Source organism: Ptiloglossa arizonensis, chromosome 10, assembly GCF_051014685.1.
Source record: "Ptiloglossa arizonensis isolate GNS036 chromosome 10, iyPtiAriz1_principal, whole genome shotgun sequence".
Taxonomy (NCBI): Eukaryota; Metazoa; Arthropoda; class Insecta; order Hymenoptera; family Colletidae; genus Ptiloglossa; species Ptiloglossa arizonensis.
Genome location: NC_135057.1, coordinates 16,684,721 through 16,707,034, shown reverse-complemented (window position 1 = coordinate 16,707,034; position 22,314 = coordinate 16,684,721). Strand labels below are relative to the sequence as shown.

The 22,314-nt window shown below is 36.9% G+C and overlaps 3 protein-coding genes across 11 annotated transcripts; 1 reads left to right on the top strand and 2 right to left on the bottom strand.

Moving 5' to 3' along the window:
- Positions 1-73: 73 nt before the first annotated feature.
- Positions 74-4,503, bottom strand: LOC143151862 (nucleoplasmin-like protein). Of its 2 annotated transcripts, none has more exons than XM_076321322.1 (5): positions 4,312-4,501; positions 3,943-4,058; positions 2,860-3,073; positions 2,202-2,278; positions 74-1,331 (listed from the first exon to the last, which is right to left on the bottom strand). In XM_076321322.1, the coding sequence occupies exons 1-5, from the start codon at positions 4,331-4,333 to the stop codon at positions 1,224-1,226; spliced, it is 537 nt and encodes a 178-aa protein (XP_076177437.1). In that variant the 5' UTR covers positions 4,334-4,501; the 3' UTR covers positions 74-1,223. The 2 variants fall into 2 exon arrangements, with proteins under 2 accessions (XP_076177437.1, XP_076177438.1); XM_076321323.1 differs by lacking the exon at positions 74-1,331 and adding an exon at positions 1,479-1,868 and having other exon boundaries at positions 4,312-4,503.
- A 667-nt stretch (positions 4,504-5,170) lies between these two features.
- Sil1 (Sil1 nucleotide exchange factor) lies at positions 5,171-7,870 on the top strand. Of its 2 annotated transcripts, none has more exons than XM_076321871.1 (4): positions 5,171-5,529; positions 5,932-6,218; positions 6,291-6,550; positions 6,626-7,870. In XM_076321871.1, the coding sequence occupies exons 1-4, from the start codon at positions 5,412-5,414 to the stop codon at positions 7,371-7,373; spliced, it is 1,413 nt and encodes a 470-aa protein (XP_076177986.1). In that variant the 5' UTR covers positions 5,171-5,411; the 3' UTR covers positions 7,374-7,870. The 2 variants fall into 2 exon arrangements, with proteins under 2 accessions (XP_076177986.1, XP_076177987.1); XM_076321872.1 differs by lacking the exon at positions 5,171-5,529 and adding an exon at positions 5,623-5,820.
- A 745-nt stretch (positions 7,871-8,615) lies between these two features.
- On the bottom strand, positions 8,616-21,974 carry Zip99c (Zinc transporter Zip99C). Of its 7 annotated transcripts, none has more exons than XM_076321880.1 (7): positions 18,895-19,034; positions 18,513-18,750; positions 18,065-18,232; positions 11,894-12,004; positions 10,159-10,439; positions 9,507-10,068; positions 8,616-9,329 (listed from the first exon to the last, which is right to left on the bottom strand). In XM_076321880.1, the coding sequence occupies exons 3-7, from the start codon at positions 18,105-18,107 to the stop codon at positions 9,154-9,156; spliced, it is 1,173 nt and encodes a 390-aa protein (XP_076177995.1). In that variant the 5' UTR covers positions 18,108-18,232; positions 18,513-18,750; positions 18,895-19,034; the 3' UTR covers positions 8,616-9,153. The 7 variants fall into 7 exon arrangements, with proteins under 7 accessions (XP_076177995.1, XP_076177994.1, XP_076177990.1 ...); XM_076321879.1 differs by having other exon boundaries at positions 18,069-18,232; XM_076321875.1 differs by lacking the exons at positions 18,065-18,232; positions 18,513-18,750 and adding an exon at positions 20,642-20,780 and having other exon boundaries at positions 18,895-19,112.
- Positions 21,975-22,314: the final 340 nt, after the last annotated feature.

Here is a 22,314-nt window from a genome sequence, read left to right as displayed (position 1 = left end):
CAATTTCATAAAATCACATGGTAGATACTTCGAAATGAGGGCAGGATATTCGAATGAACATTACGTCGTGCGATACTGATTAAAAGTTGTGAAATTTTTTATTGTATCGTATATGTACAAAATAGGTGTACAGACTACTTATCAATCGCATGAGCGCGTTTTATACACGCTTTACATATGCTTTTATCGCATATAACACTGATGTAAGAGCATCACATTGTGTAGTACACCTGCAACCCCCTCTTCTGTAATCTTTCATCAAATGGAATGAATGTCGAGATGACGCGTAAATATGTTTTTTTTAAATTCTGATCTTATCATTTCCCCCCCTCTTTACAGTCATTAATAACATTCTGGTATAAGGGTTTCTGTGACTATTACCCTTTCCCCATCTTGTACACACGAAAATAATAAATTACACTGGAACGTTATCTTCGCAATTATTTTGTTTAAAGAGCATAGTAATTCGTTTTTTGAATCGCGTTTACATAGCTACGTTAGAATAGTGTACCTTCGTATATCACTGGAAGTGTCGATGTGTGAACACGGCATCGGAGAAGACAAAAAGGAAACAATACGAATACATCTCACTGTAGGTCCGTCCGCGCTTTCCACTAATTTTACTGACAACAACTGGTCCAAACGATTTTTCACATTTAAAAACAGCGTTCTCGCGTTATCTCACCAATTTATCGTTCATTCTAATCATAATCTTCTATCGATTTAATTGTAACGAAATAAAACAAGTTTTTGCATACGATTGGCTCTCAGAAGAATGCCCTCTGAACTTTCAACTCCATAAAATTTTGTCAAAAAAATAATTTTCGATTCACATTTTTAATATCTCATAGAGTTTATCTAATACGCATTAAGGGTCATTCCTCTAAGGCATTTCGAGAAATGTACGACTAAATAGACCTTGCAAATACACTTGAAGTCGACCACAACTCTCGTTTCAGTTTTACGTTAAACATTACGTCAGTTGGTTACTACTGTCCTTGGATCGATAAAATCTCATATTTCATTCAAACTAAATCAAATTAACATCTTAGAGAGTACTTCATTGGTCCAGTTGTGTCGTAGAAACGTGGAAGGCAACGTATGTCGTCTGATAATCTGATGAAACGATACTAAATTCGCATAAATGCGGATGATAATGATGGACTTACGCTTATTAGCCTAACTTAAAAGTTTTTGTGTTTCCATAGTATTAAGGCTCGTGCTTATTTTTTCTTGTTCTTATTAGCTTGATTTTTGTATTTGGCTGCAGTTGTTAATTTGGCATTCTTCTTCTTGGGTTCATCTTCATCGTCTTCCTCGTCTTCTGGCTCCTAACATATTGAAATAAATAGAATTTAACTATGTAGAAACTGAATAATTTGTATAATATATCATTTAATAAATGTAAATTGAAATGCGCGGACTGTTTTTCTTATGATAAAAGATTGTATTACTGACATTCTAATGTAACTCCTTTTTCTGTAATCTTGAAAGTACTGTTCGAACATAAAAATGGAAAAAGAGGAAACAAGATGAATAAAGAATAAAAGCAATTGTTTCAAAATGGGATGATTTATTATGCAAAAAAAAAAAATAAAACAGACACATGGAATGAGAACACAAACGCAGAAAGTATATCCACGACTTTCATTTATTCCTTAGACAATCTTCAGAGCCCTCCCCTCCCCCGAATCATATTAAAGTCACGCGAATTTAAAATATTCTCAGTAAAAGTCGTTTTTTGGAGGATGTTTGAATAGCGGTGCTTTAATATTAACATTCTATTTGTCTACAGCTTCATCCATCCTGGCACGCTTCGTGCCATTTTTTTTACCCTCTGCAGAATGCTTTCGTTTCTTTTGCAGTGCCTGAAATTCGTATTCCTAGTATATAGAAAATGTAATGCTATTGCTTCTGACAACATACATAATAAAAGTACAATAAGAATTGTTAATTTAAAGTGAATTCATTCGTACATATATATGTGTATATATATATGCCTGGAGTTTATTTTCGTCGAAAATATTCTGCGCGTCTTTTGTTTCAAGTCTTATGATTTTTCATACAGCTTATTCAGAATGTCAGTGAAAAATACAATCTTTTCCTTAGTGGTGAGCTTTTGAAGAACTTTTAATATGTACATGTACAAAACTGCATGCAACTGTTCAATTTATTTCAAGTAAATATTAAGTAGCTTATACCTTATCATCATCGTCGTCATCGATGTTCTCTTCCTCCATTTCATCATCCATATCGTCAAACTCTTCCATGTGTGTGCCTAAAATATTAAAGTTAATATAAAATTACTTCGGTTTAGTTTAAAAGTATTCCCAACTCTCTTGAGAAAATATAATATAATAGTTATTTTTAAACATTTATAAAAAGAAAAGTTATCCCAATGAATATTTACCTAGCGATGACAATTTTAATCTTTAAAATGCATTAATATGAAATCATGCAAACATGAAAATGTATTTAATGAAAGAGAATTGAATACTTCAAATATAACAAATCTGGCATATTGAAAATATAAAGTTTCTTTGAACATGAAATGTATTCTTTTCAAATACATGCCCTATTAATCAAATGTTTTTATAATTGCATTTCAAAATTGTACCAAAGTTCACCACATTGTGTTTGCCCTAAATTTTGTTAAAAGGCGTCCAGCTATTTTTATCGCCCTTCTCCAAATAACCTTTAATTGCAATATAACAAAGTACTCAATTTCTTTAAAAATATTAATACTCAAACGTGCTCTATAATTGTTATAAAATCCTACAAGGTATTATTAATATTATTCACAATTTTCTATGCAGCTAAATGACAAGGAGTTAATGATAATGTGTAACAAATTCTTACCAAGAAGATTATGCCCTACTATGTGAACTGGACCACTGCCTTTAACCAAAGTGAACGTAACTGGAGGGTCAGGAAAACTGAGATCCAGAATAATCTGTGCTGTCTTTCCCATTTCCAGCAAAGCGATTGGTGTTTTAATCGGTCCTTTTAGTCCCATTGCTTCGACCTGTAGTACATTAAGCTCTCCAGATTTAGCCTCTGGACCTAAAAGTGCCTATACAAAATTGACAAGTAGAAACTGAAAATTAATATTGCTCGCAACTAGTGTACCTTTATACTTACGTATTGCTTTACATAAAATATTAATTAGATTAATTAACTTTTTATTTTGCTTAAATTTATTAACAAACTTTACGTTTAATTATATATTTAACACTGAAAAATGAAACTTTCGTATAAAATGTTTATTCATTCTTCAAAAAAGTGAATTTCTACATCTTAAATAATCAATGTTAACGCTTATCGAAAGTAATCATTTAAAAAATGTCTCGATAAATACACTCAATTCACGTACGTTTAAAAACGTTGTAAAATTTACATGAAATTAACGGACATTTTCATACTTAAATACAGACAAATGGTTAATTAATAAAGGTGTAATTAATGTATCCAGAGAACAACACCACAACGAATTTGCATGTTGTCGTTTCTCGAAAAATCGGAGACTAAATAGGGTTAGATCAACTCGTACAGCCAAAGAGTCAGAGGTTACGACAACTCCAATTCATTACTTTCGTATAGTGGTTAAAAATTCGCGCGCAAACGTAAGAAGAAATGATGAAAGCGCTCGAAAAAATCGGGATTACCAGTGACGCCAAATATTCGTCCTATACTCTTACACGGTTAATATGATGACACACAGAGGTGCGCTTAGCTGTTTATAAAAATCGGAGAATTCTAGAATCGACTAAACTGAACATTTATATTACGGATCGAATGGGGAAAACCGTTGCCGACAAAATCGCGCGTCAACGAAAATCCGTCGCTTGCAACGATGTACTACGTGAAATCCGATGCGTGCGGCGCATCAAAAAACGACAAAGTACAAAGCAATTAGATGTCTCCTTGATATCTTCGACTTACCATTTTTATGATAAGCTTCTGATCGGCTCCGAAATGTTGGTTCGTACCGTCTGCGTCGTCGTTCTTGTGCTCTGGATCCCATACCTCGCTGGAATTAGGTCCTACGAGGGTGATTCCTGAACACACAAATCACAAGAGTACGCACACAAAATATAATAAATGCTTGCCGTTGCATCATAGTTTGGTAAAAAACGCGAGTTCGTTAGCTCTTTAGGGAACAATGGGGACTCGTCACAATGGCCGAAAGCCAGCCGGCGTCCCGACCATAGTACCGCTCGCGTCGAATGGCCAACAACGACGAAAGTATCCGCGTGCGCCACAAAATAAAGTAGCCACGACAATCACGATATCACGACTTCTGATATTTACCGTAGAGATACTCCTCTGCCATGGCGATCGACTTGATATTAAAGGATTCTCGTTAGCGGACGTGTAGACGGACCCCGTTGGAGTGTGCGTGCCGAACGAAAGTGGAGAAGCCAAAGACGCCGCGCGCACAACGGTCACTGCGCGAAGAACAGTGGTCGCACGTGCTAGACGATCGCGTAGCAAATGAGTTTCACGTACTCGGCCTTGCGCGCCTAGAATACGTTCTCTTCTTTGATTGGTCGATACACTCTTGGCTATCGTGAGCCACGTTGCCGTCTTTAATATCACGGATCACCACTGAGGGCTTTATGAGGGGTGTTCTTACCCCCATGCATTATGTCGGTTATGAAAGAAACGGATGAAATTAAAAATGAAACCATTTAATTTAAACTTCTTCGCAATTCCTTTTAAACAATAATCTTAAGAATCAAAAAATAAAATTGAGATTTAAATATCTAAGTTACTTGTAAACGGATAATTGTATCTGTAAATATGTATGCGTTAATCGGTATTGCAAGATTTAATATCAATGCAGGGAATTTATCCCATTAGTTGTTAAAGGAATGACGGTAATTACAAAATACTTAACAAAAAAATTACTCCCCTCTGTTTGGAATATTAAATAATAGACTCGTACAATCGTGATTTATATTTTTACAAAGTGAAAAATGGTGAAAAAGTTAGATATTCATAAGGGTAGATACATTATACAAGTTTTAAGTATACAAATTTAGATATATTTTTTGCACAAAACATACGGATATTTAGTAATTATTTACACAAATATTTAATAATTAATAACACGATTTGAATAGGAAGCTTGACAACATTGCGTTGAAAGTCTATTGGCTGCAAAAGCCCTGGTGGTAAGAACATGAAACAAGCATCGACACATTGACTGCATAAATATCGGACGCAACACGTGAATAATACTTAAATTGAACAAAAGCGCAATGAAAGAGTTTTGTAGAAAAATTGAGCAATTGCTTCGATACGGTTGACATAAATTAATTACGAAATTTGAACGATTTCATAGAAAAATATACCAGCATTTCTCAAGATAAGCTATAGCCCTCGGTCAACGACAGGAACTCGTCAGAATGCGGGCTAATATAATTATTTTAACTTGTTTATATTTGTTGCCGGTAATTTTTGGCAATAATGAAAAAAACGAAACAACATTTGTACCGACCCGTGAATGGCAAACCGTAAAAAAAGGTGAGTAAACGTTTATTTAATCTTGTATACACATGCGTTTTTGGGACTACTTTTTTGCGCACTGATTGTGCTGTTCCTAAGACCACGTCAGTCAAATTTGACGTTGCGCGTTTCTTTAAGAAAACTGATTGCCATTTTTGTATTGTAGTTTAAACGCGTGATGACTGTTTGTACAAAAAAAATGTTGTGAATATTTTTAATTTATCGTTCTTTGAAATATGTCAAATATATTAAAACATGGTGTATCGTGAATGATATACAACAGTGACGTATGCAGAATTTTATTTAAAGGTACTAATAGATTCATCTATAACGCGAATAATTTTATAATTTAGTTTTCTATTTTCTAAAAATATAACTTCTATTTTTGATACATCAGCATTATCTACAATTCTTTATCAGGTACACCTTTACCTGAGGGGTTGCATATACGACACAATTTTGAAACTGGGGTAACAGAAGCTAAATTAATGGACAACGAAGATGCAGAAGAAAAAGATTCTAAGGAGAATTCGAATCATTCTCGTTCAAACTCTTTGACGTTACATCCAGATAAAGCTGTTAGCGAAGAGCCTGAACCTTCAATAGCCGCAGAAAAGTCTGACTTGTTCGACTATCCGATAGAAGAATTAAAAGCCAGATTAAAGAAAATCAAACAAGATGATGCAGAGACGTTGCCAGAATTAAATGTAATCATTTTTCACCTTTACAGGATACATAACGTGTTAAAAAGGTTCTTATTCTATCATTCATGTTTTTAGGATGAGCATGCTCAACAAATAAAACAAAAGTTTCGAGACTATGAAACTTTAAAGAAGGAGCTTAAGGTGCTGGAAATAAATATTACAACAGATATGGAATTACTAAGTAATTATTTCCAAAAATTCCAAACTCATAAAAATGCAGTTACTATGGGATCTTTTACAGTTTTGGAAGTAGAAGAAGTTTTAGATATTTTATATAATTTAGAATACCTGCTTCATCATATTGATAATGCTAAAGTATTTGCAGATATGCAAGGGTATGTATAAGAATGACTTTTTAAAAAATAAAGTCATTTTTTTATTTAATTTTCATCATACTTTTTTAATAACAGAATGAGTAAAATCATATCTCCTTGTCTCAATGGAACAAACAATGAAATAAAGGCTGAAGCGTTACGGCTTCTGGGTACAGCAGTTCAGTCTAATCCCAAAGTCCAACTGAAAGCATTGGAAAATGATTTTGTTGAAAAACTTTTGCACATATTGTCCACAAATACTAAAATGGAAGTGAAAACAAAGTGTCTCTTTGCTTTGAGTGCCTTAATAAGACAATTTCCAGTAGCACAAAAAGTTTGGATCGAACACGGTGGTCTGGAAATATTTGGGAAGATTCTAGCCGATGATCAATTGCAAGTGCAAATGAGAGTCATGAAACTAATTAGTGATTTGATCACAGAAAGACATAATTTACAAGAAGTTACAGATGCCGAACAAACGAAAACAAAAGCATATGCAGCTGTGGATATTGAACAAAAGTTAGTAACGTACGGTTACTGTAAGCATTTAAGCAATTTGATGATAAATAGTTTCAAGGATGAACTTAGAAATCAATTTAGAATCGGAAATTATGAATTCCTAGAAACCATTGCTGAAAGTATGATCATTGTTGTTCCTGTTTGCAAACATGAGTTTAAAAAGAACAAAGATACATTGCTTCCTATAATACAGCATTTATTGAACTTTTATCAAAACTCGGATCCTACTATCGAACAAGATGAGAACGATATTTTGAAAAATCTGATCCTATTGATTGAAAAGCTACAAACAATTGTTGTTGAAATTCTTCACGATGAACTGTAGGATAAAAAAGATTAAGTATAAGTGGAGTGAAACAGTCGCGAGGAAATAACTACAATGATTTAATTTATGTTGCAAAGTCATAATTGTACAAAGTTTTGTGCATAATGGATGGAACAGTTCCTTGCACAGATACATTGAATATCCATTGTTGATATTCCATGAAAATTGCTACCAAATCTACAGTTGATAAGGAATATTGTTATTCACTGGATGAGTAATGAAATCCTGCAAAGGTAATCGTTAATTTTGACAGAAATAGTACTTACAATTAGTCATTTGTAAATAGGTTACCATAAAGTATGAATCGATTTTCTTAACGAATGCGTGTATAATGTATTATAAAACGAGTGTATGTGAATTAAACTGTCACTGTGTAATATCTGTACATATAGCGTGTAAGGGATTTAAGTTACCTGTCCATAAATATATAGCAAAGAATTGTTACGTTTCTTGTGTTTCGAGATGTGATTGTTTAATAAATTATTTTCTACCGTTCACACGTTCGTCGTTCTGTAGGAAAGAGAAGTTGTATCAGGATACCAACAATTTGTTACAGAATAACATACTTTATTTACAAATTACGATGATTACATATGAACAGTTTGCTCGTGTAGTCATAGTTCATAGAAAATATACTCGCCAAGGCGCTGCTTAAATCAGCTTTGTAAGTGTAAGATTTCTATTTACATGTGATTGACAAAAGCGCTCATGTACCAAGTGTACTTTTTTTTTTTATATAGTAGGATACCTTGTTTTCTATTAAGTACAAGGATTGAGTTTGTTTTTTTTGTGCAACTTATAAAATCACTTTTATGCACTCGTTAAAAGATACATGAGCCTATGGAGAAAACAGATGAGCTCTCCTTCGCGTCAATGTCCCATCTATTTCCTGATCATCTAACTTTTCTGAAATGCTTCAATTTTACATACTCTCTCAACTTTGATTAAATACAAGTCTATATCTGCATACCAATTTTTGAGCTTTTAAATATTATTTCCGTCAATTATTTCTTTTACAATCTGATGTATAAATTTTAGTTTTTATCCGTAGTGATGTTCATTTTTTGTTGGTTCCACTTATAAAATGGACAAGTTTGGTGGGTCATTTACAGTGACCTGTAAGAACGTAAACTATACATCTGTTTATGCTGAAGTCCGGACATCGAATAAATCGATGTTTGTATTTGGAATTACGCTTCAATTTTAATCTTCGGTTTTTTAAACAATAAACAAGGAAGCATAGCCATTATATACATACACGATGGTTTATTTTACAAAGTGAAAGTTATACGTTGATACTGATTTCCCGTGTATAACTTTTAGACAACAAAGATTTAAGATACTTTTCGAAACGGAATGATGTTTCCCGCTAAAAATTTGTTTATTTATACTTTACAGAGGAACATACGTATATTAGTGTATAAACTACGCCAGGTTTCTAACAATATCTCTTAAAATATTAATATAAATCGATAATCCTGAACTGCCAATAATACGATCCCCCAATAAACGATCGAAAAATATAAAAGTAATTCGTACAAATACTCCTTTTTCATTTTTTACTGCTTTTTTTTTTTAAATCGTCGTTCCTCGTTATCTCTATGTGTAGAACCATCTCTATTGAGTAACAATTATTACGTGGAATATCTCCCTTTTTATGGCAAACTCGAATTACCATTTTGACGCGCACCAAGAGATGCTAATATAAAACAAAGAACTACCCTCGGCACGCGCAAAACACAGTAGTTGACGGCCATTACAAAACGAAGTGATGCTGCTGCTAGTCGCAAAGAATCGTTAAAACCGCCATTACGATGATGCCAAAGAGCAATGCAGCAACTTGCTTCAACGATTCTTTCGGACTAGATTCTTTAATCAGTTCGGGTAAGATGGTTACCATACTAATATGCAGAAAGCCACCCGCTGTGAATGGTAATATCCAACTTGTCGTAGCCCCTGAAAAAAAAATTCACTGGTAAAAAATTATTACGCATAATCGTACAATAATCGTTTCAGAAAATTGATACATTGCCTGCAACAGTTAAAGGATCGAGCTTCTGGATCTCTCGATTCAATAGACGGAACTAGTAATTCGTTGTACGATCTACAAACGAGACGACGAGTACTACCTACCTACTTTGCCACCAGAGAAGCACACCGCGGACATGGCTCCCAAAATGCCACCGCTAGCAGTGATGAGCTGCGCCCGCGCAGCGTCCCACCTGTTAAATCCACTGCGTAGAAGAATAGCAAAATCTCCGACTTCGTGAGGTATCTCGTGTATGAGTATAGCGAAAGTGGTGAGTGCTCCTAAACGGAGTGACACGAGGAAAGAACCACCCACGGCCAACCCGTGAGTGAAGTTGTCGATAATGTTAGCTATCAGATTCAGATAGCCGGTTATATGTTTCGATTTTTCTTTCGAAGCAGTCCTTTTGTCGCTGAAAGTGTCTGTCGCGAGAAGGTTCTGTTTGTCGGTACATCCATTCGACAATTTGTCGAAGGAGCAGTTGATTTTCGTCCGATTCTTCAAGAAATTGTTCGTTTCGTCAATCGACAGACCTTCCAGGGTGTTTGGGAATTTCTTGCACATCAGCTCCGACTTGACACCGTTGCCGACAGAATCGTTCTTGCTGCTCGCGGCTTTGTAACCGTTCGGTAGCTGCGAGTATTCGTTCTTTTTCTCCAAAAACGGCTGCAATTATAAGAACAGTTCACTGTACAAGTTGTTTGCACGCGGTCGAATTATTTTGACAATAGTTTTGTTCCGAAATATATAAATTACATCATTGATCGCCTTGGAGAAATCCATGTTGACGTAACGTTTCGAAAACCCGTTCTTCAGATTGTCCCCAATTAACGTGATGCAATTGTTATTTTCCATTTCTACCTCCGCTTCGGTATCCGAGCTTTCGCGGTCTTCTTGCTTGCTCGCTATCACAGACTCCTCCTCTTCGGTTTCGGATTCCCTCTCGAAACTGAAGAGCTTCTCTACTATGACGAATACTAAAAAACCACCGAGAACCCACAGACTACAAGTCATCGACGGGTGATCATCATCCGTAGCTGAAATAAACAAAATTTTCCGTCATTGAAATAATTTTCCTTGCGACACGTGCAATATCGACTTTTATAAAGCGTCAAATACAATCACGATAATTTGAAAACACATGAAAACGCTACTTGCACGAGAAGCTGCCGCGAAGAATTTTTTTTAAAGAGTGCATTATATTTTGAACAACGAACAAGTATCGCTACTGAATACTTTTGGCTACTTTCGCATGTATTTTCAAACTACCTCGGAGGTATCTTGAAATTTGTACGATCGTTTCCAGCGACCTCCTTTTTCTTTGCCCCGTTTTAATCGCTCTAACAACTGCCCTCGAGAAAACGGACGATTCGACCGTTGGAAGGTAACTCGGAAATCGTAGGTGGACTAGGTACGAGTCCGTTTAATTTAGGAGAAGACAGCTGGCAATTGAAATCAGCAACTGAAGCACAATAGGGGTTTGCGACTGTCGTTCGAGTCGCTCACAAAGCCCACGACGGAGGTAGACGATCGCTTCAAGTCATATAGATCTCGCTTAGCGTAGATCTATACGTACAATACCATGAATTGTCGTCTGGCTTAAACGGTGGACAATTTCGATACGTAAACTTTGATTAAAAAGCAATTCGATCGTGTCGATGGACGCACGGTTACCAACGATTGGAGTGATTATTACCTCGAAAAAATTCTTCGCGATCTTGATAGGCGTGTGATCTAATTTTCCAGATTCTAGCCGACTACAGATTTTTTATTTACGATCGTTACTCGACTATGTACGCGTTGCGTTATATCGCTGGAAATTCTTGCAAGAAGACGAGCGAGGGTCGGTCGAGTTCAAAGTAATTAAAAAGTTGTCGCATGACGTTCCGTGCGCGAATTGCGCATGCTCTCTCGATTAAACGATCCGAAGGGAAAACGCGTGTGCTCGTTGCGCCGACATTGCGCCGATCGATCGATGATCCGTGCAACTCTCTGGGGGAAGAAACTCTCATCTTTGATCCGCGGTTTTTCCCCGAAGACGGTTTCCCTCTTCTCGTTTCCGGAGTCGTAATTCACGTTTCTTTGTTACACTATTTACATCAGTTACGCAATTGTTTCGTCATGGACGAGTAAACTAACTATAAGCTTCCGAGTGTTCTAAACGGCGCGGTATATATAGACAAGTGGTCGTGAGTTTGAGGTCGCTCCCTTAACCCCTTGCATTACGATTTAATTTGCAACCGTGTTAGCCATGGTCGGGCATTCAATTTCTCACACGTTGGAACCGTGACTAGAAACTTTGAAAAAGTATTAAATATTGTCCAATACTCTGAAATTATAGGGCAAGAAGTTATAGTCTTCGGATGCTGTTACCATTTTGCGTAATCGCGAACAAGGACAAGTTACTTAAAGAAGTTGCTCTTTCCATTCCCTTCGATTAAATTTTTCTCCAACGGCGAATCGCGGTCTCCGATTCGTGGTATTTTTGTACCTTTGTTCAGTAAGCTGTTCTCCCATGCTTCCGGTAAAAGGTGCAGGAATACATCGCCCAGAAGGCCACCGACTGCGAAGCTCAACAGTACTTTTAACGTGTCAGCGCTGTCTGCAACAGAAACATAAATCAATTATTTCAAGCTATGCGGAAATTTAAGTAACCAGGATTTGCTTCGACCATAAAACGGGATCGATGAATTAGCACAAATATAAGAAGTCGGATGTGATCTTGCTGTATTCGAAGTAAACGAGAAGGTTAGTATACGCTAAAGGAATATATACAATAGGAAATGTTCGGTGAACGAGTATGAAATTGTTTTTGCGTCAAAATGGAACAATTGTAAAGATTCCCCTATCGAGTTCGAAAGTATCGAGCGATTGTTCGAATCTCTACCATGTATAAGAGACGATCCAGTACTCTAGATGCGCATTATTCGCCCACGCGAGTAGAATTTTTTCCACTTTTATTCGTGTTCTCAAATCTACGCACGAACATATTCTCGACAATCAAAAACATCGACGTGGATGATAGGTTTCTTCCGTGTGCCGCATGATGATAAATCTCCAAGTCGAGTCCCGCGACGCCAACAATTTCACTGTCGGTTGAATTCTTCGCATGCAAGGATCACTAGCCACGTTAAAGTACGATCGAGTCGAACCGATATCTCCACCCTACACTCGAGTCGTATTTCAATTGAGCAGCTTACGCTTCAAAGATCATATTTCCTCCCTTTCGACGATAGATAGTTCTTCGACGCGATGTATCGACCAAAGTAACTCTAAGAATTAGAACGTATTAATAGGACCGTATACGATTAATTTTCGATCGGAAAATCATCGTAAAAATTGATCGAAACGTTCTTTATCGTCCCCGAGATTAGATCGCATCTAGCTAATAGCAATTAGACATTGATATCCGTTTAGCGAATCGCGTTGTTGAATCGAACAAAATCAATCTAATGAAAATTTTTCGGTTCGTAATTCGTAATCTGAAGATCGAACTGGATAATATTACGTAACATCTCCAACCAAAAAGTGTCCAACAAATACAATTGTTAGTTGCGAATCTGCGAGACTACAAATCGCACGATTGTTAATCCATTCTCCCTTTTCGCAAGTCTTGCGAAGGATACAAAGACGTTTGTCCGAAAACTGGAATAGAAAATGGCGTGCGGAACAAGAAATGTAGCCAGCTCGACGGACCTTGAAACACTTTTCGCACAATAGATTATTAAGTAGACACTCTTAATAAGTGCGTGGAACATTCCGTCCTCGGTGTAGATTTTATCCAAGTGTTCCTATTTTATAGTAACAACGACTGGGATCTAGAAAGACATTCTAATTTTACCGTTCTATCGATTACACTCTAAAAGTTTCGCGTCGTTTTTCGACTGGGTAGCGCGCCACCAAATCGGATAATTATTTATTTCGCGTTTGGAATATTTAATTCGAATAGTGCCCACATCTGCTCTTAAAAATAGAAAATGTTTCGAGATAAATAGATGTATACTTTGAAACGACAACGTACAATAATTGACAACAAATCGTTAGCCGAGTCGATCAACGGTCTCGTAATTGGTTTACTTGTGCCGCCAACAATAATCGTCGAAGAGAATTGCGATTACGGTAATTATTCGAGTCGATGAAATTTGTTATAACGGGATGTTATGCGCCCTTCTCGCGAGCATAATATTTACAAACGAAACTTGATTCTTCGGATTTTCCTCGTTCTTGAATGATTTATCATCGCAAACTACTGCGCAAATACTCAGGAAGATTAAAACAAATAGGAGTATTCGCTCGCGGCGAGTTCTTCGCCAGAGCCGCTTAAGATATTTCCGTTTGTTAAAATTCTTACTGCAAACGGGGAAAAATGTTCCAACGATCGACCGTCTTGCTTGTTTACATTCTAGACGTCTCTCGAACTCAGCAATTTGGAATGTCAAATATCTTCGACTCTTGAACTTAATTCATTTCTAAGTGTCGTATTGATATTTGAACTGGAAAACATGTCGCGCGAGACCCGCGGTGTTATTTATTATATACCGGCGATAGATAGAGTAATAAATGGAGTTATCGCGAAACGTCTGTCCGCCAAAGATTAATAAAAACGGTATCACTTTTCTTTAAATTTTCCATCCTTGTAAATACATTCGACTCGAATATCCAACGATTAAATTCTAATCGTTCGCCATGGAACTATACGATACTTCATCTTCGATGCAGTTTTCTCTTCACCTTCGCGAACCCTGCACCGACCTCTCACATCGATGTCGGTTCGATAAATGTAACATTCTCGTGCAACCGGTTAATCTTTACATGTGCACACGTCCCGTACTCGTTAGTACTAGAACTACACCGACGAAAGTTTATCTACGATAGAAGCTACCAAATTTTAAATTATCTATATTGTACGTATTCTCGATTACAAACATTGTGCATCGAGAAAACAGACGCGGCAATAGATTATTAGTAACGGTATTAACTATGACACATCCGGCGATAAACATTCACTGCAACGGAAAAACCATTTTCCTGTTTCGTTTACAATCGCGAAACACCAGACCACTATTGAGTTATGCGAATATTTTTTCACGATACTGTCATCGTCGTTGTATTCAACAATCGTCAACTTAATGTATTAACAATGTAATGGTTTCTAAATATTTCAATTAACAAGAGTTTCTCTCGCGAAATTCGAACCGAAAGGTACAATTTAATTATTAGGCAGAGAGAAGATAATTCTAGTTGTTTAATCTCTAAATACGATAAAAGTCAGAAATTTCGCGAAATTACGAAATTCGAATAGAAAGCGCACTGCTCAGAATAACTTGTCCCGAAGATGTTGCAGAAATCTCGACTACTCGATGGATAAAGTTTAATGACTTGGATTGAGAAACAGCAAACAGAAGACTGGTTACGGGACAATAAGCAACTCGTGAATTTCTTTAACGATGACTTGCTCACGGAGCAAAAATTATTTACATAATACTAATCGTAGCAATAATGACAGCCGTTTGAATCTCGTATACCCGGAAAAAAGAAAACATTGCAATTTCGATTCAACTCCTGACTATCTTCCTCGGAATAAAAAACTACTATTTGGTTTCCATAAATTATTTCTATTTATAAAGAGCAACGCAGCATTTGAATGTTCAAATACTGCTCTTTCGTACATCGTGTAGACAAAGTTCGATCGTCAAGTTTTGCGACACCCTGTACGTGTAATACATTATGATGAAACACAATTAGATACATCGCGAGGAAACGACGTTTCTAAATAATTTCATCGAGGAAACGAATGCCCCTCGTAGCGCGTGACCAATGATAAATTTGTGTTATCTTCGGCAACAGGCTCGAGTTTCATTAGGCAATAATAAGTCAGCGAGTCTTTATATACTTTTGGAAGCTGAATTTTTGTTTCTATGTCAAACACGATGCTCCGTTACCTCGGTAATCAGCGCGTGCAGTCAATCCCTACTCTATACGCGATTCCTTCAACGCTTTACGTAAGCACAGATCAAGCTTTGTTCTTCCATTTCTTTCATGACGAAATATTGTGACACTATTGCAAGAAACGATACCTTGGAATGGAATGTACAATGTACTGCCATTAACGTTGATTTTGCATAGATAAAAATATTATTTTGCGTCGTGAATATTTACTTCCTGCCTCTGTCGAACGAACCGAGCGAATCAGTAAATTTGAAATGCTTATTATCGGAACAAAAATTGTAACCGGTAATAGCCACAGCGAGACTGTATTGAAATACATTTTCCTACTATTACAATTGCATTTCATTGCGATTTACTTCGATTATTTTCTACAAGACGCGACAATATGTTGATGCAGGGTTGATCATATACTGTAACAGTTTATCTTCGACGTCAAAAGCGTATAAGAGATTAATTTACATGGTCGATCGATAGTTTGCTTAAACTTTGACATTTCTAAGTCCTATCTACAAAAAAGTTCTTAGTATCGGCGACAATAACAATCTTTTGCCACGAAATTAATCAGTAATTAAGAATAGTCGGTTGACGAGTTTAATTCACCTAAAATCTTGACTATTTATTAAGAACAGATCGAACGCGACCATTAAAATATCAATAATTGTGCAATTTGGAAAAAAACTTTGCATCAAATTACAACAGAATGATGAGGCAGAAAAGAAGTGTTTAATTGAACAAACAAAATACGATACAATGTTATCGTTAAAATTGATATCCTATCAAGATGGATTAATACAATACCATTGTTTCGTTTGTTTTTCATTACTTCTTATCAGAAACGTCGTATCTGATAGTTACGTAACATTGTTGGCTGGTTCGATTAATTTCTAATATTTTTATATAAAATTATTCCCAACTTGTGTGACATAAGTATAAGCTATATAATCTACAGCTATTCACGAAAATTACTAGAATAAACAAAACTTCATTGTCTACTGCAAGGTAGATTGTTTCTGACAGCGCGTGATAAATCTCCACTTGATCGAACATCGCGTTATTGTTCTAATTGAAAGCAATTATCTTGCAATGCAAACACGCGAAAGTATTCGTTATCAGCTCTTTCGTTGATTTAACAACTGTGCGTACTTTCCAACTAATCTGTCCTATTCCAGTGATCCTAGTAATAATATCGAATAGTACGAAGAATTACGTTCGTCATCGTGAAAACTTGAGCGGCCGCGATACTTAAGTAATACAGATTTGATGCAATACACCGTTGGATTCTCTTCGACCTGGAAAAAGGAAAAGAAAAAGAAAATTGAACGTTTACAGGGTGAAAAAGAATTTTATCCGACATCGCGCGGGTCACGAGAATTAAATAGTTGTAAAAGGTACTGCGCGACGTTCGGTTCTAAAATAGAAAAATCGATCGGTTGGCGTGTACGAATGCAGTCCGAGAAACCGTTTCGGACGCATGTTTCGATGCAGCTGGCGATGCCGAATTACAAAGGCGGTGGCAAGTTGAAGTCCAATGTATTTACACGTAACGCGATCGAATTGAGCGAAACAGAAATGCAGAACGAATCTCCGCGCAACGATGCTCGTGGGCGGAACGCCGGGAGAATGGACTTGATAATGGATTCATTCTAGAACAGTCGCTGAAGCGATAGACCAGCAGAATCGTAATTTAACCCACCACCCCTGCGACCACTTCTGGAATTTTTCCAGATGGATCGCGTTGCGCACCGTTCACCTGCTTTTTCGTTTCAAGAGAACTAAATAATCGACGAATAATAAATCGAATATTTTTAAATGTTCGGGGTATTTAAAAGTCGCAAGATTACCTACGATGTTCGAGTGCTTTCCCATTTTTCTACACTAAAAAACATCTGGTTTCGAATAATATTTGAATAAGATTCGCATCTTTGAGCGATTTGGATATTTTCGAGCCAAAGTTCGTCGTTAGATGCGAGGGAAATATTGCGAAAGAAAAAGGATGAACGTGAATCCTCTTTTCGAAGAAGGTCAACGACCAAACTCGGCGTTGCTGCCACCGAAGAATGAGCGAACGGAGGATTCGTGTGCCTCGATAGATGCAAAGGCCGCCTCGTTTGACTTGCAAAAGAGGCGAAAAATGAACAAGGGAAACGGTAAAAACGAAAAAGGAAGCTGCTCGCGATTTAGAGAATTAGTCGCGCTACGCGGAGGCGTTTCAAATCGGATCCAGTTCCCGCGCTTTGAATACAATTTACCATTTAAATGGCCTCGCCCGCGTTATCGATCGCGCTTGAAAAGAAAATTCAAGGTGGCGAAACCGTGGAATCGTGCGGAATTTTCCGCGAAAAAGATATAGAAACGAGAGAGGAGAAAAGTGAAAACTGTATATGCGTATTGGATTAGGACTCTTTCTCATCGGGTTTTTCCCATTTCACCATCATGTGTAATCGGACGTTGCGATCGGCTACAGCTAAGCTGTTTCATTTTTCGACGTGACATTTTTCATACCCCTTAACTTACTCACTGACAAATTATTCGATCGATCAACGAAATTAAATTGTTTCACGTTGCGATTTCCGTCTAATAAACCAACACCAATAAGCAAGCGTAAAAATTATACTCCAAGCGTATGCATCTGCCGAGTTGTCGAGTTGCTGACGAGGTGCAATGCAACGATGCCCTTGAATTCGCACGTATAGCTTAAAATCATGTTACGTACGTACACGTATACATGCCCCCCACTGAGAAGCTAGACATTTCATTCGTATTCTCCATTGTGTCCAACAAGTTCCACAGCCTTCGGTATTCCGTATTTCACGGCACAGTATCGACGAGCGTGAACTCTACGTTGTTTCACTCGTACACCGGCAACTTTTCGTGCAAGGTACTAAAATCGAAAAGTTTCGAATTAAACGTAATAATCAGATTTTTCCGTTCAAGTGTTATGATATACAAGATGACACTAAGTAGGCATCGGATAGCGGAAATAGGTTACCTCGAAAACAAAATTAAAGGACACGTAAGAGAAGAACACACAAAACAAATTACTCATCGAGACTTTCCAAACCGTACAGTTGTTACTTAAAACTGTAACGTTAAATCAATGTAACCTGTAGATGTTCTATCGCGCGTTAACCCCAATTTCAGCCCGATACATAGGTAATTACATTTGCATTTCCTCTTTCTTCCGCAAATTCCATTGCTGCAACGCATTCCACAGAGAACAAGTTCCACGACCTTGTCCGCTCGCATTGGCGTAGAACAACGTTGCGTGTTAACGCGGATTGCCGTGTGCCGCAGGTTTCGTGAATAAACGAGTGCAGATAGTCCGTGCTGATCGGCGCTCTTGAATAGTTAGTTGACTTTCCTCCGATTATAGGTACTCTACATTCCCCTTAAGCAATCCTATCGAGCAATTACAAGTTGCAATTTCCAATCGCTTTCTTTCAAATTACAATTGCTTTTTCGATTATACGACACCTTGTACTGTTTAAGAATTAGGACAAAATTTACTCGAAGAAATTTTGGTACAGGTCTTTAACATTTTACCTTTTTCTTTCAGGAATATGATGACAACGGTTGAAAGTGAATTGAACGACATACAATATCCTGGCTCGATTCGCAATATTTCCCGATAGAAGACGAGAATACTCTTACAGAGAAGACGTTGGCACGAAGCAGCAGCTAGCGACGCGGCAAACAATGTGCGCAGTAGAACCATTCCACGTGGCCGAATGCGTTCCCTTTTAAGCATCCGAGAATCCTACCTGACGTAATAATACACCATTATTTTTATCTTGATTCATCTTCTATTATCGATTTTTTTTTTTCGAGAAGCGTAACAACGTACTGTGAAGAAACTTCTAAAATTGAAAAGAAAGTCAAAAATATGTAGAGTAATCCACAGATTTGGAGCAACACAACAATACGTCGATCAGAGTTGTCGAGTACTTGAAAAAATCTAGTACGATCGAATATTTTATTCGAATAATCGTAAACTCGACTCGGTTCGATGAAACGAATCTTACAACAGCCGAGTCAAATTTTGAACAGTCCTAGTATCTTCGTTGTTTTTCATGCTAACGAAAAAACATAAGACAAAGCAACCTGAATCGAGGGGATAATTGTTAACAGTCTCTCCCTAGATCTTTTTCTATGGCAAACTGAAGAAGTAAAATAAAAGGAGTTCAAACATACATGAAAAACAAAGAAAATAATTGTTGCGATTAAAGTTAATGGTTTACAGTATACTGTTATTCGCTATAATTTCGAATGCAGATATCGTAAATGTCGGTAAAAACATCGAAATAAGAAAATGCTTGTTTTTTTCTAAGAAAATGATCGATTCGACTGACCACAGATTTCTAGTGAAATCGTGGTACAGGATCGTATTCTATTGCACAAGTCAAGAATTTGTGGTGAACGATAACATTATAATCGTTCATCGACGCAATGTTTCATCGAGAAAATTAATGTAAATGTTATATAATTCTGTTAAAAAGGCGATTCCGAAGAACACAACTCAAACTATTTAAAAATTACCGAAGCAAAAAAATAATTTACACTTTGTAATTTCAATCATTTGAAAGTCAAAAACGTCTAAATATTAGTTATCCATGACCTCGTACCTAGAAAACGTAATGACTGATTTCCATGAAAATATTTACTTTTGTAACCAGGTGCTTCGGTCCAATTTCTGCGTGGAATTCTTCTTATTCGAGTAAATATATCCATTTCAAAGAATGGGTAAAAATATTCTAACCTCCGAAGATATCGAATTGAAGAACCGAAATAGTCTGATCATTATAAAATTGTATTAACATTTATTAATGTTAAATATTTAGAGCTTAATTTTAAATAATTATTCTAATTAAATAAGAAATATAATACAAATTTAGACGAGACTGTACAGTAAAACACATTGATCAAAAGATGGAACGAATTTACCAAATAGTCTCTTTAATTTCGTTAGTTCAAGTTAGTTCAATTTTGTATTAATTGTTATTGTTTCTCTTAAACGAATATTTCCACTAAAAGAATAGCCACTACTGTAAATAACATTTATTTGTAACAAATCGTCTCTCTGGCACAGATCCCTTGGACTAACCTATCACGAACTACTTCCCGCGCGCGCGTTACAGTGTACACATAACCTCCCTTCACGAGATAATCAGTATCCCTTGCAACACAAAACACTACACGAAGCTGCGTAAAGTAGGTTTAAACTGATAAGAAGAACAACACAATAATAAGAATTTAAATAATCTGATGTGCCAATTTTAAACAAATGTTTTACCTCCTGTCTTTAAATTGGCACCTTCGTCGATGGGGATGACCAAAAGAGGGAAAATACCAGTTAGTCCGATCATGGTACTGCCTATCAGGGAAAACAGCCATGGAGTATACTGGAAATATTCCATTGTGGCATCCCAAGGTGTCCATATGTCTTCCGCAACAATTTCATAGAGAAATCCTGTAGAGTCAGTGCAATTCTGTATGCTCATATTTGCCGCCATGTTTGTGCGTTGTGTATCGAACACTTCGTTGGTTAAAATCTGTCGAATCAATCGTACGTTTTCCCGGTTTCTTTGTCTACCTCGATGATCACGCTTTCGCTGATTCGATTATCGTTGTCAATATCGATGAGGATTTATCGAACCAAATTACCGTTAATTTTTAACTTATATCGACAGTACGTTTCCTCGCGCGTAGCTGTTTACATGAAGATTATCTTTCTTGTACAAATACAATCTTGAAAATGTAACTGTGCTCCGGATACACTGTTAAACGATTCGAGAATAACTTCGCGTACCGAGTGTTTTTTCGAGGAGTAAAAGTGTCAATACTCGAAGAAAGATCGGTAGACAACAAAGGAGTGTTGTAAAAAATCGTCGAGACAACGACTACCAAGCGACCGACTAGCCTACACTGAGGACTGAGTACGGACGCTACGAATCAGGCGGTCGCCGCCTCTACTGTCGCCGGTTTTGTCGATCAAATCAAGCCTCTTGTTATTTCATGCCGTCGCAATGCGGGGACAAGAGCACTGTGATCAGTCTTACAACGATAAATACTCGACGACGATTGTCAAGCTACACGTTCTACCCTCGCGAGATCTCGTTCGTGCGTCTCTTCCTATTTCTTTTCTCGCTCTTCACCGAGGGACTTCTTTCTTCGGTCGTTCGATTTGTCTCCAACGTGATGGTATCTCATTCCATTGAAATAAGGACACAATGGAAAGTGACGTTTAAATGTCAGCGAAGTAAGACAAGCTGTAGCTTCTCTCGGACCTTCTCTCTCTTTCTTTGTACTTTTTCGTCGATTGTTTTTAATTCGGTACAAGTTTGATCACTGATAACTCTAGTTGTCACTTTTCCCGCCAGAAATAATAAACACGATTACACAACGGCGCACAGAATGGAACGCACCTCGGCGGCGCTGTCTCTTTTGCTCTCCTAATTTTCTTGGTTATGTACGTCTCGTATTCGTCGTGTTTTCACGTGGATAAGCGTGGAGCGCACCGATCGACAAGCAGAATCGCACTTTGTTAGTTATCTTCTTCTACCCTTACTTTATTTTTGTTGGTTAAGAAATAACGCGTAATCCCAACCACTCACTATACCGACGCAACGGTTAATGCGCATTACAACGAAGGCAGCCCCTTTTATAGCTACCGAAGCGCTACTCCAGGCAGTGTGCGTCCAAGAGAGAGGGTGAGCGCATAGAGTATTGCGCGAAAAAGAAAGACGGAGAATAGTCCATAGTTCAGCAACCATCAACGATTAATTATTTTCTTAGAAATACAATGTTTATATATTGAAAAGTACAAAAAATACAAACTTTTACTTTTTTTATAAATTAAATGGAAAACGATACACGAATTTTAAATACATTTATATGCTCGTCAAATTAATAGAGAAACCATTTTAAATATCTTTAAAGTCGTGAAAAATATTCGTTTCATTTTTA